Source organism: Bos indicus x Bos taurus, chromosome X (genome assembly GCF_003369695.1).
Source record: "Bos indicus x Bos taurus breed Angus x Brahman F1 hybrid chromosome X, Bos_hybrid_MaternalHap_v2.0, whole genome shotgun sequence".
Classification (NCBI taxonomy): Eukaryota; Metazoa; Chordata; class Mammalia; order Artiodactyla; family Bovidae; genus Bos; species Bos indicus x Bos taurus.
In genome coordinates, this window is record NC_040105.1 from 62,562,609 (window position 1) to 62,577,361 (window position 14,753).

General features: G+C 56.1%; 1 protein-coding gene across 1 annotated transcript; it reads left to right on the top strand.

The window, feature by feature from the left end:
- Window positions 1-1,237: 1,237 nt before the first annotated feature.
- Window positions 1,238-14,166, top strand: EFNB1 (ephrin B1). The gene is made up of 5 exons (XM_027533983.1): window positions 1,238-2,156; window positions 10,696-10,973; window positions 11,721-11,813; window positions 12,025-12,153; window positions 12,306-14,166. Exons 1-5 carry the CDS (start codon window positions 2,029-2,031, stop codon window positions 12,716-12,718), a joined length of 1,041 nt encoding a protein of 346 aa, XP_027389784.1. The 5' UTR covers window positions 1,238-2,028; the 3' UTR covers window positions 12,719-14,166.
- Window positions 14,167-14,753: the final 587 nt, after the last annotated feature.

The window sequence follows — 14,753 nt, forward strand, 5'->3', positions numbered from 1 at the left end:
TATCTCCATAAAGCAGCAGCAAAGAGACTTTAAGTCCTTGGCAATCCCTGAGCCAACTCCAAACTCAGATCTTCCTCCTAGTGCTCTGTCTTCCTCCCCATAGGGGACCGCGGTTCTAGCCAAGGCCACTACCCCTGTCCTGGGTCTTGTGCTCGAGCGCGTGTGCCAGGCTCGTGTGTGCCACGCTCCTGTTGGAATGGGCACTCTCAGTCGGTCCCAGGCGCCGGCAGTGTTATAAAAGTCCAGTAGAGGGAGACATTAGCATGTGGGTACATCTGTTGAGGTCCGACAGGGAGAGTGGGTCGGACCTGGAGGGTCTGAGCTATGGGATTGAGCCAAAGTTATAAGCAAAGAACCGAGGAGGGGCGGGGAGAACAGGCCAGGGCTGGGAGACAAAGACCCAGATGGCGAGGCCGGGAGGCGCTGGAGTCTGGTGTGCTAGGGCCAGGGCATCTGCTTTTGCATTTTCTAAAGGTGCTTCTGCCCTATAACCTTTCCTCTTTGCGTCATTCTTTATCGAGGTGCCCTCTCATTCCTTCTGGCCTATCTCGGGGCCTTGCCCATACCTTCAGACAGGACAAGACTCGAAATCTGGGCCCCTGGTGTCCCACAAGGCTCTTCTGCAAAGTTGAGATTCCAAGGCCTAGTCCCCAGGGGCGAAGAAATTCTCCCCCACCCTCCTCTTTCCCCTCCTTGACCCCTCTGAGATTCCACCACCCACCGATATCCATTTGTCTGTTCAGGACTCCGGGTCCATGTGCAAGTGGACACTGCACTGCGAAGGTGAAAGGAGGAAAGCCTACCAGAGTCCTGCGAGAGAAGGGACAGGCAGTAAACAAGTTATCTTTGCCACAGTGGTGGGCATGGAGCAAAAACTTCAGGGCTCGCGTGTGTAACAAGAATGGCAGTACTTTCCCGGGATACTCGTGACAGGACCTGTCTGGCCCAGGGCAGTGGGCCGGAGTGTTGAACAGGCGCGCAGGGAGCAGAGCAGGCCAACAACTCTAGAGGAACGCCAACTTCCCACGGGCAGAGCGCTCTGAGAACAGGACTAGGCGGGACCCATCCCTAACCGCACGAGCCGCACACTCAGATTGGTGCCATCGAGAGTGCGGCGTCCTTAAGAGTTCCCGAAACCCCGCCCCCTTCCTCTTCTAGGGGCGTGGTGCGGGGCAAGGACCCCGTAACGGAGCTTGCTATTGGCTAAAACGAGTAGGGTTGGCCTTGCGTACGCCTGAGCAGGGGAGTAGACAGCTCAGCGGCAGCGGAGGGAGTCTATGCGTGCTGGACAGCAGTGGGAGGTGTGTGAGCCTCGCACTGAACGCAGACCCTCGGGCGCAGTCGCCGGGAAGCTAGGACTCGGCGACTGGGCTGCCAGGCCAAACGCCTAGGCTTCAGAGGCGCAAACTGATGGGACTGGCTTGCTCGGCAGCGTTTCCCCGCTCTTCTAAATACACTAAGTGGGGCCCGCGCTGAAGTCGAAGCTGTCGGGGGGCGCCCAGCCCGGAGTTCCAGTGTGGCCTGGAGGAACGGAGCCCGTGCAAGGACGGCCCGGTCGGGAGCACCCGGACCGAGCTTGTGTGGTGGGGAGACTCCCACTTCTTCCCAGGGGTGCCGATTCCAGGACGGTTGAGGCGTCGGGGCGGCCACCAAGTCCCCAGCGGGGAGACCCCGTCGGGGAGAGGGCACGCAGTCCCAAACAGTCTCGGGGAGCCGAGCGGAATCGGAGGGGATCCTCCGGTGGGGGGCAGAGCCCCCGTCGCGCTTCGTGTGGTAGAGAGGCCAGGGGAGCGAGCCCTCGGAGGCCGCAGCTCATGCCGGAGTTGCGGGCGGCTGCCCAGTGAGTCCTCCTGGCCGGCGGGGCGGAGAAGAGCGACACCAAAGCCGGCGGGAGGGGAGCACTTCAGGGCCGGTGGCTGCGGAGGATGGGCGCCTGAGAGGTTCGGAGCGCAGCGCGGCACGGGAAGGCGAGGCCAGCTTTGCTGAGGAGGTGCCAGGGGATCCCGAAGTGCAGCCTGCCCCGGGAAGATGGCCCGTCCTGGCCAGCGTTGGCTCGGCAAGTGGCTTGTCGCGATGGTCGTGTTGGCGCTATGCCGGCTCGCCACGCCGCTGGCCAAGAATCTGGAGCCCGTGTCCTGGAGCTCTCTCAACCCCAAGTGAGTAACTTCTCTCTTCTGGTCCCTGAGGGTGGGAGGCACTCCTTCGGGGTGAGGCCGCGCGCCCCCGAGCGCCTGTGGGAAGGTGTTCAGAGGAGGAGCGGCGCCCTATTTTGTCTCTGGCTTTTTCGAGTGTGTTTCCCTGCGGACGGGCGGGGAAGGGTGCGGCGGGGTTGGGTGGGGGCACTTGGCTGGATTGTGACCCCTCGGCTTCTCGGCTCTCTCCTCCGCAAGTCCCAAATCAAGTCGAGATTGTCGCGCCGGGCAGAGCTGGGAGTCGGAGCGCTCTAGAGCGCACCAGAGAGCTGGGTAGGGGAGAGAAAGCAGCCCCTTTTAGGGCCCCTGGGAACGTGGCGGTTTTCGCGGAGAGCCGCTGGCGGAGTTGGGGAGTGGGGGCGAGCTTGACCTGGGCAGGGGAAGAGGCCAGAACACGGGTTCCCCGTTTGTTTAAGCAGTGAAGGGACCGCAGCGCGGGACTTCGCGCTTGGGGCGGGTGGCAGTGCCTGTATCCTGGTTCGGGCTTCTCCCATTTTCATTTCTTTCTTCCCATTTCGCCTCCCTAGCTTTTCGTTTTGCTGCCTTTTCCAGCCCTCGCGCCCACCCCCCCCGCCACCTTTCTCCCTGCTGGGCCGTGGAAGGGCGGGCGCCGCTCCCAGGCTCACAAAGGCGGCGGGTGGAGAGAGGCGGAGTGGGAAAGGGGTTTTGTTGGAGGAGGGGTGGGTTCGATCCATCGCCCGTCGGGGGTCCAATGGAGCCGACAGCAGAGCTTCCAGGGCTGGCCGGGGTGGAGTGTGGCGGCCGAGCTGGCGAGGGAGGTGGGTGGCAAATGAAAGATTCCTGCCCAGGCTGGTCCCATTGCTCCTCCCCATCTTCCCCGTCCCTCAGATTGGGGAGTTGAGCTTAGCTTTCCCAAAGGGCTTGGGGAGGCAGTTATGTAGAGGAGATCCTTTCTTTTCTCTATTCTCCTTCCCCTTCATAATCCTCGCCCAACCTCCCCCCCCCCACCCTCAACCCCAACCACACACCTTTCAGGGCGGTGGCTCAATGGTTTCTGGCTGTTAATGGGGAGTCGCTGGGTTGTGCAGTGACCTCTGGACCTTTTTCTCTTTTGGCATCCAGGACTTAGGTTGGAACCCAGGGTCAAAATTGCTTTTCCTTCCTGTTTTCTGGAGGGCCCAGCAGTGTGCGGACACCTCACTTAGTGGGAAACTGGGGGCCCTAGGCCTGCCCTATCTGTATGATTCCTATATCTGGAATCTCTTTCTGTCCACTCTCCGGGCTCCCGCTAACTTCTCGAGCTCCTGCCTGCCTTGGCCTCTTAGGTTCCAGGGGCGGTGCATCTCTCAGCCCTGGAGTGGAAGAGGGCAGCTTCTTTACTTCTCTTCTCCTTGAGTTAAGGTACGGTCCTATTTATCGGTTAGTGGGATGTCTAAACCAGGGTCAGGGTACAAGGAAAAGGATTGACAAGAATTTCTTCTTTACTCAGAAGCCAAACTGGACACAGTGCTCTGCTAACAGCAGGGACTCAAAATGGTCTTGGGCCCTGGGGCTGCTCAGCCCAAGGAGAAAGGTTGTGAAGCTCCCAGTTCTCTCCTGTGAAGGTGGAGGCTGGAAATGCTCTCTCTTGAGTGTGGAGAGCTGAAATCCGCCTGGGGTAGCCCATCACAGGGGCTCATGGGAGTGACCTAATTGCTCTCTCGGGTCTCTAACCAGAGATAGCAGGCTGCTCCACAGCTGGAAGGAAGCCCTCCTGCAGAGTGTGGGGGGTGGGAACTGGGAGAAACAAGATCTCCCTGAGCTTCACCCTTTTTGTGTTTTGAGCCTTGAGTGCTCTGGACCAGTTTACAGATTTTTGAGATCTGCCCCCCTCCCAGATCCACTTCAGGCTGAGGGCAGGCATCCTGGGGGTGGTGGGGGTGGTGGCTGGGGCCTCAGTAGGACCTGCACGAATTCCATCCTGTAATTGAGCAGATTCTAGGAACAGTGGGGGACTGATCCTGGTGCCCCTATGGCCCCCCAATCCATGTTCCGTCTATACTCCGGGGTCTGGAATGCAGCCTGTCTGTGTGTGTTGGCACGGGTTGCGGGGGGCGGGGTGCAGGAGGACAAGAGGAAGGCACTGCCCTCAGCTTCACTCTGAGCTCTGGGGGCTGCCTCTGCCACCGCGCCCAAGCCTTGAGCTCCCACAGTCTTTCAAATCAACAGTCTCTTTCTGTCCGTGTCTCCCTCTTTGCCTCCCGCCTGACTTCTCCCTCTCAGGCCCTTGTTGGTTCGCCCTCTTACACCCTGTGTGAGCCGCGTTCACCTCCCCTCTCCAGCTCGACTTGCCCGGCTCTCCCTCTTTCTCACACTCCCTCTCACTCTTAGTCACTCTCTGCCTCTTTTTCTCAAGTCCTTTTGTTTCTCGCACATGCCCGTGCTCTCCCTCACAGGCTCATTTTCTCTCTTCCCTCCCCTCTTCCTCCCGGCTTTTGGTTTCTCTCCTCAGTCCTGTCAGGAGCTGGCAACCCCCTCCCCCCAAAAAAATCTCCCAGTGCCTATAAACCCTGCTTAATTGCTTCCTCCTTGGGAAAAAAATCAAAATAAAGAAGTGGTGGGGCTGGGGGTATGTTTCCAGGTTCCAGGGTACAGGGAGCCCCAGCTCTGACCAGAAGAAGGGAGCTGGAAGGGCTGACTCCAGACTCTCAGCATCTTACCCCAATTGGTGCTGGGGCCTTCCAGGGTGATAGTCTCTGGTGGCAAGAGCATCTGTCTCCTTGGCCCCTCTTGTCAGATTTGCCCAGTGAGTGCAGTGTGAGAAAATGGGTCTGGGCCCGCTAGAGGTTGGGAGGAACCAGAGTGCGTGAGCGTGCTTGGATCGGTGGGGGTGGGGGGCTGTGATGGAAGGTCCCAGGGCAGCCCCCTCCTCCAGCCTCCTCCCCTGAGAGCTTGGGGCAGCCGGCAGGCCTCATACTTGAGTCCTCAGCCAAGTCCAGCTGCTGCAGTTCAGTCTCTCAGTCCCGTTCTGACCCTTTCCTGCCCCCCACTCAGGTTCCCCCACCTCCAGGGAGTGGGAATGTGCCTGAGATCATATTACACCTTCCCTGCAAGGGGTGGGGGTGGGGGTTTCAGCTTGGCATCCAGGACCCTTGACTCCATCCAGCATGGGTGGGGGCAGCTGCAGACCCCAACCCAGGCTTGCCTGCTGTAAGCCAAAGTGTTGGTCCCAGCCCCCTCACAGCTGTTCCAGCTCACAGTCCTGGGGAGGCCAGCTCAGGGGGCCCCCTTTCCGGGGCGGCTAGGGACCTGACCTCTTACTCTGTGGCTGATTGGCCACAGGTGGGGGCCTGAAAGCAATGGGAACCCAGCAGCTCCTAAAGTTCCCTGTTCCCCTCCCTCCCTCCCCCAACCCCAGGCATTCAGTCCAGGGCAAGAAGGGCCTGGTGAGGCTGGGCCAGGAGCTGAATCTAGGGTTCCCTTTCTCCTCTCAGGCTCTCCACTGCCTCAGCAACTGTGGTGGGTGGGGATGGGTGGGCCCTGGATACTACTGTGCATCACTGTTTTTTGGTATTGGGGTTATGGAGCGGGTAGGCCAGCCAGGAGGCTGCTGGTTGCCATGGGAACAGTAGGTTTAGGGGGAGGATCCACCCTATGATTATTAGGGGAGTTGAAGTAGGGGGATGCTCACCAGCCATATTGGGGGTTAATGGCCCTGGGCTCTGTGGCAGCCCCTCCTGGGTGGATTTTCATGGTAGTCATTTTGGGTAGGGGCGCTGCAGCCAGGAGTGTAGTAAGCTTCTTCAGCTTCTTCTAAATGGTATTTGGTGTGCTAACAGTTGGGCAGTACCTTGCTACTTCCAAAGCATCTTCATTTGTGAGCTCATTGGATGTTCCCAATAGCCCTGGGAAGTTAGAATTGCCCCTGTTTTGCAGATGAGGAGGTATTTGCCCAGAAAAGGAAAGTGACTTGTTTCGAGTCACTCAGCTCCTAGCGGGGAGAGCCGCCTTGTGCTGTTCTTTCCACACCATCCTGCTGCCTTGGGATATGGGAGAGACAGGGTTTGGGAAGAGGCGCTGGTCTAGCCGCCGGCTTCCCCTCTCACTTCACAGGTGTATGTGCATCTGTCCTTGTGACTCAGGCCCTGCCCACGTGGGATGATCAGAGCTCCAGCTTCCTCATTTGACTTTCCTAGGCCACTATCTGAGGGCAAGCTGCTCGGGATGATCTAGAGGCAGCCAGCTCCATGCCTGGTACACTTCGTCCTGAGCTCTAAACAGCCCCCTTGGTTCCTCTCTGGGCCAGGAGTCTCCCTGCCTTTTAGGGACCCCACAGAAAGCAGACAACAAGGAAGGGGCTGTTGAGCCTCCAGTGGGCCCTAGTGTTGGCCAGGTGGGGCAGAGGGGAGGCATGGTTTAGTGTAGGTGTGTGTGTGAGGGGTGGCTTCCTCTGGGGCTGTCCTGGCTTCCCTGCCTCTGACAGCACTGTGTGTGTGCCAGGACCCAGCTGCTGTTCCTGCCCACCCACGCCTGGGCGGGCACTGCTGGGACACGCCAGGCCTGCTCCTGCTGCCTCGGGGGCTGGGTGGAGCTGGGGGAGTGAAAGAGGAGCCTTTAATTTGGGGACTCTCCACCCTTGCTGGAATGAGTGTAGACTTGAGCTCTGGCTTGGGGTCTGTCCTCCACTGGTCCTGCCACCCTTGGGGGTTCCGAAGTCACTAAATCAAAGCTGTGGCTAGAGTCTTCTACCAAACCTGTGGTGGCGTGGCCTAGGACCGGACTTGTCCTTTTGGGCAGTCTCTGACCACAAGTTCCTAGGGCCTGAGGGAAGGGTGAGAGGGACAGAAATGTAGAGCTGGTGGAATGTGGGCAGGTTTCTAGACACAACCCCCACAGATCCAAAACTCTCCCTGCTGTTGATTGTTGGTTTTTGGGTGAATAGGGGCTTAGCTGGACAAAGAAGCAGGGGGGTAGTTGGCCTCTGACCAGTACTGACTACTGTGCCAGACCCTCAGGCTTCTCCCCTTCTAGAATTCTTTAAGCTCAGTAGGCAGCCTGGGGAAGAGACTTGGGTTAAGGTGGAGGGGAAGAGACTTGGGTTAAGTTGGAGGGGAAGAGGCAGGCCACAGATAGGAGCCTGAATGCTCAGGCCACCTCCCAAAAGTCCTTCTACTCCCTGGGGTGGCTCTCTGGGGTCCCAGGGGCTATCAGAGGCTAAAGAGGGAAGGCCTCAGGGGTTACCATGGTGACCTGCTGCAGGCTTCCTGCTGGGCCATGTCAATCCCCTTACTTTCCAGAAAAGGGCTTTGTCTGGGGGTGGCCCCAGACATAAAAGCTTGGTTTGATGATGAAGGGAGTGCTAGTTTTTGAAAACTGGGGGGTAAACAGTTTAACTAGGCACTCTCATCCTCTTCCTCTCAGCCCCTACTCCTTGTGGATATAAAGGGAGACCTGCAGGGTCCCTGCTGTAGAGGATGACTAGCGTATTACCTGACGTCAGGCTTCACTCTCATAGGCTGCATACCCATCCCTCATGGCCCCTCGCCACTTTCTGGGGCTTCTCACAGGCCCAGACGCACTTTTTTCAGTGGTGGGGAAGAAAGAAGCTGAGAAGGCACCATCATGGTGCATCAGGGTCAGGGAAGGCAGGTCTCATCAGGCTCCGCTCCATTCTGCATTTTAGAGGAAGGTGAGTTTCCCTCTGCCAGCTGCTATGCAAATAAACTCATGCATATTTATGAATCCTGTTCGCTGAGGTTGATGAGAGTCTGAGGGGTACTGGGGGCAATAGTCCTCTCTCTTTCCCATTCCCCCACCCCCTATGTAGACATCTGTTTCCTTGGTTGTGTCTAGGTTCCAGGGCTCCAGAACCCAAGTGGTGATGGGAGACTGCTCAGAGTTGACAAAACTCCCTGATGGGTAAGGCGAGCCAAATGGTTAGAAAAGAGAGCTGGCCTGTACCCCTATGTGTGCTCTCTGTCTACCTGCTGTCATCTCCAGGTAGGGTCTTGCGGAGGAGAAGCTGCACAAGGATTCAGCCAATGTTTCAGGTACTCTTAGACCTCTGGGGGTCAACATCCTGGGTGAGTTTAGGCTCCCTGGCTTGGCTTTGAGCACCCCTCAATAGGAACATTCATCTGGTTGCTCATTCCCTCACATGAGGAGCTTGGACTCAGTGGCTCTCAAAGGTTCCTTCTAGTTGTTAGAAGTTGTCTAATCCTACTGCCTGGCTGGAACCAGTATGAGGATTATAAAGTGAAAAATGCCTTGGGAATTATGAAGGCTTTGGTGAAACTTCTTGGCTTTTTGTGGTGTATGGAGTTGGAGGTGTTTTTCTCTCAAATGTTTGTGTGGGCCTCCATCCCATGCCTGCTTCCTTGCTGGCCCTCTGGAGTTTGGTAAAGCCAGGTACTAAGTGGGGAGACCTTCTCGTTGTGACTTTTACCCTCCTGCGCAGCAGGATGGCAGATTCCAGCTAAGTGGAGCCTCCCTGGACATGGAGAGAGGGCTGCTGTTCTTCATCTACTTCATCTGCTTTGTCTAGTTCCTTTACCTCCTTGGATCTCATTTCCCTCCATCAGGTGAGGATACTGAGCTCCCGTGTAGTCCCTGCTGTGGAATGGGTCCTTGGGGAGTGGGACCATGTTTTTCCACTATCAACTTCATTCCGCTGAAGCACTACTTTCAGCTCTTCATTGCCCTTCCTGCTGGAGAGTCTGTCCCCAACTGGATGAAACCCACACTGATTGTTGTAACCCTTGCCTTTCAGTCTGACCCCAGCTGAGCTGTTCCGCCTCTTCTGCTCTTCTCTACCCATCACTGGTACAATCCCTGGCCTAGATTTTGTGTCCCAGCCACTGTTGTCTATTATTGCTGAGTGTTGACTTCTTATTCCTCCCCTGGGACCTGCTTTCATCCTACTCTTTCTGTGGGACCATTTCTACACTTCATCTTAGCTAAAAGGCCAAGAAGCGATCTATGGGACCATTTCTGACTATCCTGTCGGATGAGCTGTCTCCTTTCTCTCTCCGCTTCCAGCCCTCGCTTTTTGAGCCACCATCCTTGCATATAGCCTCCAGATAGCCTGGTGCTGTCCATTGCTACCACATGAGCCATTTATTTTTCCGACCCACACGAGACAGTAAAGTCCTTATGGATGGAGCTGTATCATCTTTTCCTCTTTCCCACCCAAGAAACAAGACTGGGCTCATAGGTCCTTGGTGTTAGTGTCTGGTTTCCTGCCTCTTGGCAGACCAGACTATTTCTAAGCAGGAGTCAAATGGTTGAGTGCCAACTGTGTACTCTGTACATGCCATCATGTCTCCCCTCCACCATCCTTAGAGGTGGGACTCTTACCACTCCCAGTTTATAAGTGAGGACACAGAAGCTTAGGGAGATCAGGCAGCTCATGCAAGGTCGCAGAGCTTGTAAGGGCCACTGTCTGTCTGATTCCAAAGCATGTCTTCTTTCTCCTACATTTCCCAGGCTCAGAAATGGCTGAGAGAATTTAGTGTGTGCTTAGGCAAGGACAGGATGATATGAATCAGTGGCCCCAGGCAGCTGCCATCCCCTTGCTATTTCCCAGTGCCTGGCCTTCTGGATCAGAAGATGGACCTGGCTCAGGAGGCATTTATCCATTTTCTCTCAGGATTGGGAGCAGAGTCAGTGAGTGTGTGTGTGTGTGTGTGTGTGTGTCTGTGTGGTCAATAAAAGGCGGGTGAGCAAGGTTCTTGGGGCCCTGTCCTATATGATCTGTCATTCTTGCTTGGGACTCTTCTCCCCTTTCTCTGTTCTTCCTAGCAGTGAGACTGGTCAGATTTGGGCATTTGGGCTCTTGCATTATGGGGGTGGGATGAGTCCTGGTAGAATGCCAGGCAGTTGGAGTGGGGAGTGGAGAGAGCTGTGTGGAGCTTTACCTGGCTGGAGACTGTGCCCATTATCCCTTGGCTCTAGGCAAGGTCTGTTCCTATCTCCTTATCATGCCCAAGATTAGCACGAATTGGGGAGAAGACATGGGTCTTAGATAGGTTGTGCTCCCCCAGCCGTTGACTGGGAGCTGCGGGGGTGGTTTCTAGGGCATGTGTGGGCTTGTTTTGTGTGTGTTTTTGTGTTCTGTGCACATAAGTGCATACACATGTGTGTGTGCTGAGGAGCTGGTAGCAGTGGCTATGAAGGAATGTGAGTGTGTTGGGGGTGAGAGGAGGACAGGGCCACCACCTCCAGGCAGCCCAAACCCGACACCTTGGTGCCCAGCCCATCTGCCACGTCAGCCCCCTGCGGAAATACCACATTAGGACAAAGGGCTCTGCCAGCTAGGTAGTGCCCTACCCTGCCGAACAGTCAAAGGCTGGCAGCCTTGCCCATGGGCCACCCCTTCCACGCCCTGTTGGCAGTGTGGTTCTCTTTCCCCACCCACAGCATAAGGTTGAAGGAACAGAATGTCTGTCCTCTCCATCTCCACCCAGTGGGCCTAGCCTGGTCCTCACTGTCTGCTCTCCTGGTTCTGGGAATGGCCGGAGACCCCCAACCCTGAGGCTAACCATCTCTCTTTCTTTTTGGGCAGGTTCCTGAGTGGGAAGGGGCTGGTGATTTACCCAAAGATTGGAGACAAGCTGGACATCATCTGCCCCCGAGCAGAAGCTGGGCGGCCCTATGAGTACTACAAGCTGTATCTGGTGCGGCCTGAGCAGGCAGCGGCCTGTAGCACTGTGCTTGACCCCAATGTGCTAGTCACATGCAATAGGCCAGAGCAGGAAATCCGCTTCACCATCAAGTTCCAGGAATTCAGCCCCAACTACATGGGCCTGGAGTTCAAGAAGCACCATGATTACTATATTACCTGTGAGTCCCTACCCACCGTGTGTTTCTGTCTTGTCCTGTAGTGGTGGGAGCTTCTGAGTAGTACAAGGAGACTACACACATTTCAGGCCCAGCCTGATCCATTCCCTTTGAGGATTGACATGCTCTCCTCCTAGCCTGGTATTGGAATTCTGGCCCCAACAATTACCATGGGGTCTGCTGCCAGCTCGCCCTGGCTCTTAAGAGTTGGGAGAGGACTCCAGTCCGTGGTGCTCTGTCTCTTATTTTCTTTGCCCACCTAAGATCTAATCTTGGGAATGGCAGAATTGGCAGACCTTCAGCCTTTCTCTTTATGGGAAACTGAGGCCCCAAGAGGTAAAGGGGCTTCTTGCTCTAGATCACACAGGGAGAGAGAGGATTGGGTCTCCAATCTAGTTCTCCTGACCTCCAATCTAGGATTCTTTCCAGTCTGTAGAGAAGCCTCCCTTACCTTGCGAGTTCTAATTGCTTGGCCTCTGAGCCACATTACCCAGTGAGGAGACGCACATAGTTTCAACTAAGAAAGAAGGGCCAAGGCCTGGTCATGATAGAGGAGCAGCATCTTCATGGGAGGGGCTAGGTCCCGGACTCTTCCTAGTGGGAGAGAAGTAGAAAGGTTCACAGGTGGGTGGGATTGCTTGTAACTCCCAAGTTCCCAGTTCTATTCTTATGGACTCAGGCATCTCTAGGGCTTCTAGGTAATGCTGGCAGACCCCTCCTCCCTCTGACTGCTCTGGCCTCTTGCTGCAGCTACATCCAATGGGAGTCTGGAGGGACTGGAGAACCGGGAGGGAGGTGTGTGCCGCACACGCACCATGAAGATCGTCATGAAGGTTGGGCAAGGTGAGCATCCAGGCCAAGGGGTCCCCAGCTGGGCTTCTGCAACAGATGCTCCTGATTGGGTGTGGGGCCGTGGAGAGTAGTGGCAGAGGGGGCAGCAGGGATAGAATATCAGGTCCAACATCTGGACCATTCTTGGCTGGGAGGTACTACATAACCAAGGCACCTGTGCTTCTGGAGTTTCCTGGCTTACTTGCCCTCTCCCCACCTCCAGACCCCAATGCTGTGACACCCGAGCAGCTGACTACCAGCCGGCCCAGCAAGGAGGCAGACAACACTATCAAGATGGCCACACAGGCCCCTGGTGGTCGGAGTTCCATGGGTGACTCTGACGGCAAGCATGGTGAGCATATGGGAGTTTTCAGAGGGCAGAAGCCATTGCTTGGCTGCCTGTTCAGGCGCTAGCTCTGAAGGAAGGCAGGGCATAGCCCAGAATCTGCCATGTATCCCTGCAACCCCTGGCTGACCTTTCTCCCCTCCCTCCCCCATCCACAGAGACTGTGAACCAGGATGAGAAAAGTGGCTCTGGTGGGAATGGAGGCAGTAGCGGGGACCCCGACAGCTTCTTCAACTCCAAGGTGGCGTTGTTTGCAGCTGTGGGCGCTGGCTGCGTCATCTTCCTACTCATCATCATCTTCCTGACCATCCTGCTACTGAAGCTGCGCAAGCGGCACCGCAAGCACACACAGCAGCGGGCGCCCGCCCTCTCACTCAGCACCCTGGCCAGTCCCAAGGGGGGCAGTGGCACTGCGGGCACCGAGCCCAGCGACATCATCATCCCCTTACGGACTACAGAGAACAACTACTGCCCCCACTATGAGAAGGTGAGTGGGGACTACGGGCACCCCGTCTACATCGTCCAGGAGATGCCGCCCCAGAGCCCAGCGAACATCTACTACAAGGTCTGAGGGCCTGAGCAGCCTCGGTCCCGAGGGACAGTCAGCCGGGACTGCACCTCCCCTTCCTCACCTACACCCCTCCCTTTGCCAGCTGTGCCCACCTTTGTATTTAGTTTTGTAGTTTCTTGGCTTTTATAATCCCCCTTTTGCTGCACCCTCTGGGCTTTGGAGGGGGGTGCTTGTGCCCCCAGCCCCCATGCTCTTGTGCCTTCCCCCTCTGGCCAGGCCTCTGGGCTCTGCGGGGGTGCCCCTTCTTGGAGGGCAGGGTCGGACGCTGATGGACAGCAGGCAGGGAGATGCCCCCCTGGCCCTGCCCCACTTCGCCCCCTTTCTCCCTTCCCAGGACTGCTTGTCCGCTATCATCACTGTTTTTAATGTTTTGTGTTCATTTTTTAGCTGTCAACTCATTTTCATCTGTTTTTTTTTTTTTTTTTTTTTAAGAAAAATGGAAAAGGCAGCCCCTCCCCAGGTTTTCTGAGCCTGGCCTACCCCAGTATCAGGGGCCTGGGGCAGGTTGTGACCAGCCAGGAAGCATAGGATGGCACTTCTTTTGTAAACTCCTTGACATTTTTTTTTTGCGGGGGGTGCATGGTGGGAGGCAGGCCAGGGCTGTTCTTGCCCATGAGGGAAGACAAGAGTGTCACTGGGCAAGGTGTCTCACCCTCCCCCACTGACCCTACTTCTACAGTGCTGATCTTGGCAATGGGGTAGTGGCTGCCACCCTTCCACCAAAAAAAAAAAAAAAAAAAAAATCCCTTCCTTGTGGGATTCTTGGGCATCTCCTGCCTCCCTCACTCTCACGGTAATTAACGTCTTAATTGGCTGTTGCCTGGGGAACAGGAGAGCTGCTGCAGGCAGATGACCTCATGGGGGGTGGAGGGAGGTGAGGTGCCCAGGTGGCTATTTGCCCTGCAGAGCTGGGAGTTCCCCCCTCTCCCCTCTGCCCTGTTCTCCCCTCACCTTTGGCATCCTTGGCCTGGTGGGGAAACAGAAGCCCAGGGTGGAGAACTAAGCGGGTATAAGGCCAGGTGGCCTGCTCCTTTTCTGGGCTCTATCACAGGTGGGTGTCCCCCTAACCCAGCTCCCACTAGCCCCCCAGTCTTGGTCTGGGGCTTGGAAAGAGGAAGAGGCTTGCCCAGGGCTTAGCCAGCACGCCGTGCACTTTGACCCCGGCTCCTTGCCAGCACGGCTGCTAACAGATTGCCACTTGCAAGCGCCTTGCAGGCGCTCCCAGAGTGGCCATGGAAGGAGCTGGGCCTTCCACCATCCACCTCCACACTGCCTCCTGGCCAGCTGCCCACTCCAGAGCCAGGTGGGAGAGGGAGCAGGACAGCCAGCCCCTTCCAGGTGGCAGTCAAAAGGGTTTTTTTGTTTTTGTTTCTATTGCCATTTGTGTAAATACTAGTCTTTTTGGAAAAAAATAATGTAAAGATGTTTTGTATAAACTCTGAATTATTTTCTTGTTGCTTTTTTCTTAGAAAAAAATGAGAACTAAAAAAAAAAAAAAAAAAAAAAAACCACATGGAGAAATGGGTGTAAAATGATGTCGTGATGTTTGGGGAATGAAGTGTGAGTGTATGAGTGAATATATGAATGAGACACAGAGAGTGATTGAGTTGTGTGTGTGTGTGTGTGTGTGTGTGTGTGTATGATTTTCACCTGACCAAAACGCTGGTGATCTGGGCAGGTGTGGGAAGATGGTGACTATCCTAGTGGAGCGAGATGCTGCAAGTGTTCTGTGCCCTTCCTCATCACAGATTCCTCTGCCCTCTTGTTCTGCTAGATACTGTGACCATATATCCCCCTCTCCATCCTGTCATCACTGTGGCATAGGCCACGGGCATCTGCCCAGTCTGGCATTAGGTTCAGCTAGAGAGAGTAGATGGGGGAGGGGCTGTTCCCATGGGGACCTGGGTGTGTCCGCAAGTACTGCCACCACCTGGCTGGGGCTAGATCTGGAACCTGCTGACAGGCCCAGCCCTGCCCTGCCGCAAGACACCTGGAGGTGGATGGAAATAACTTCCGAAGAGCTGGGCCTCAGCTT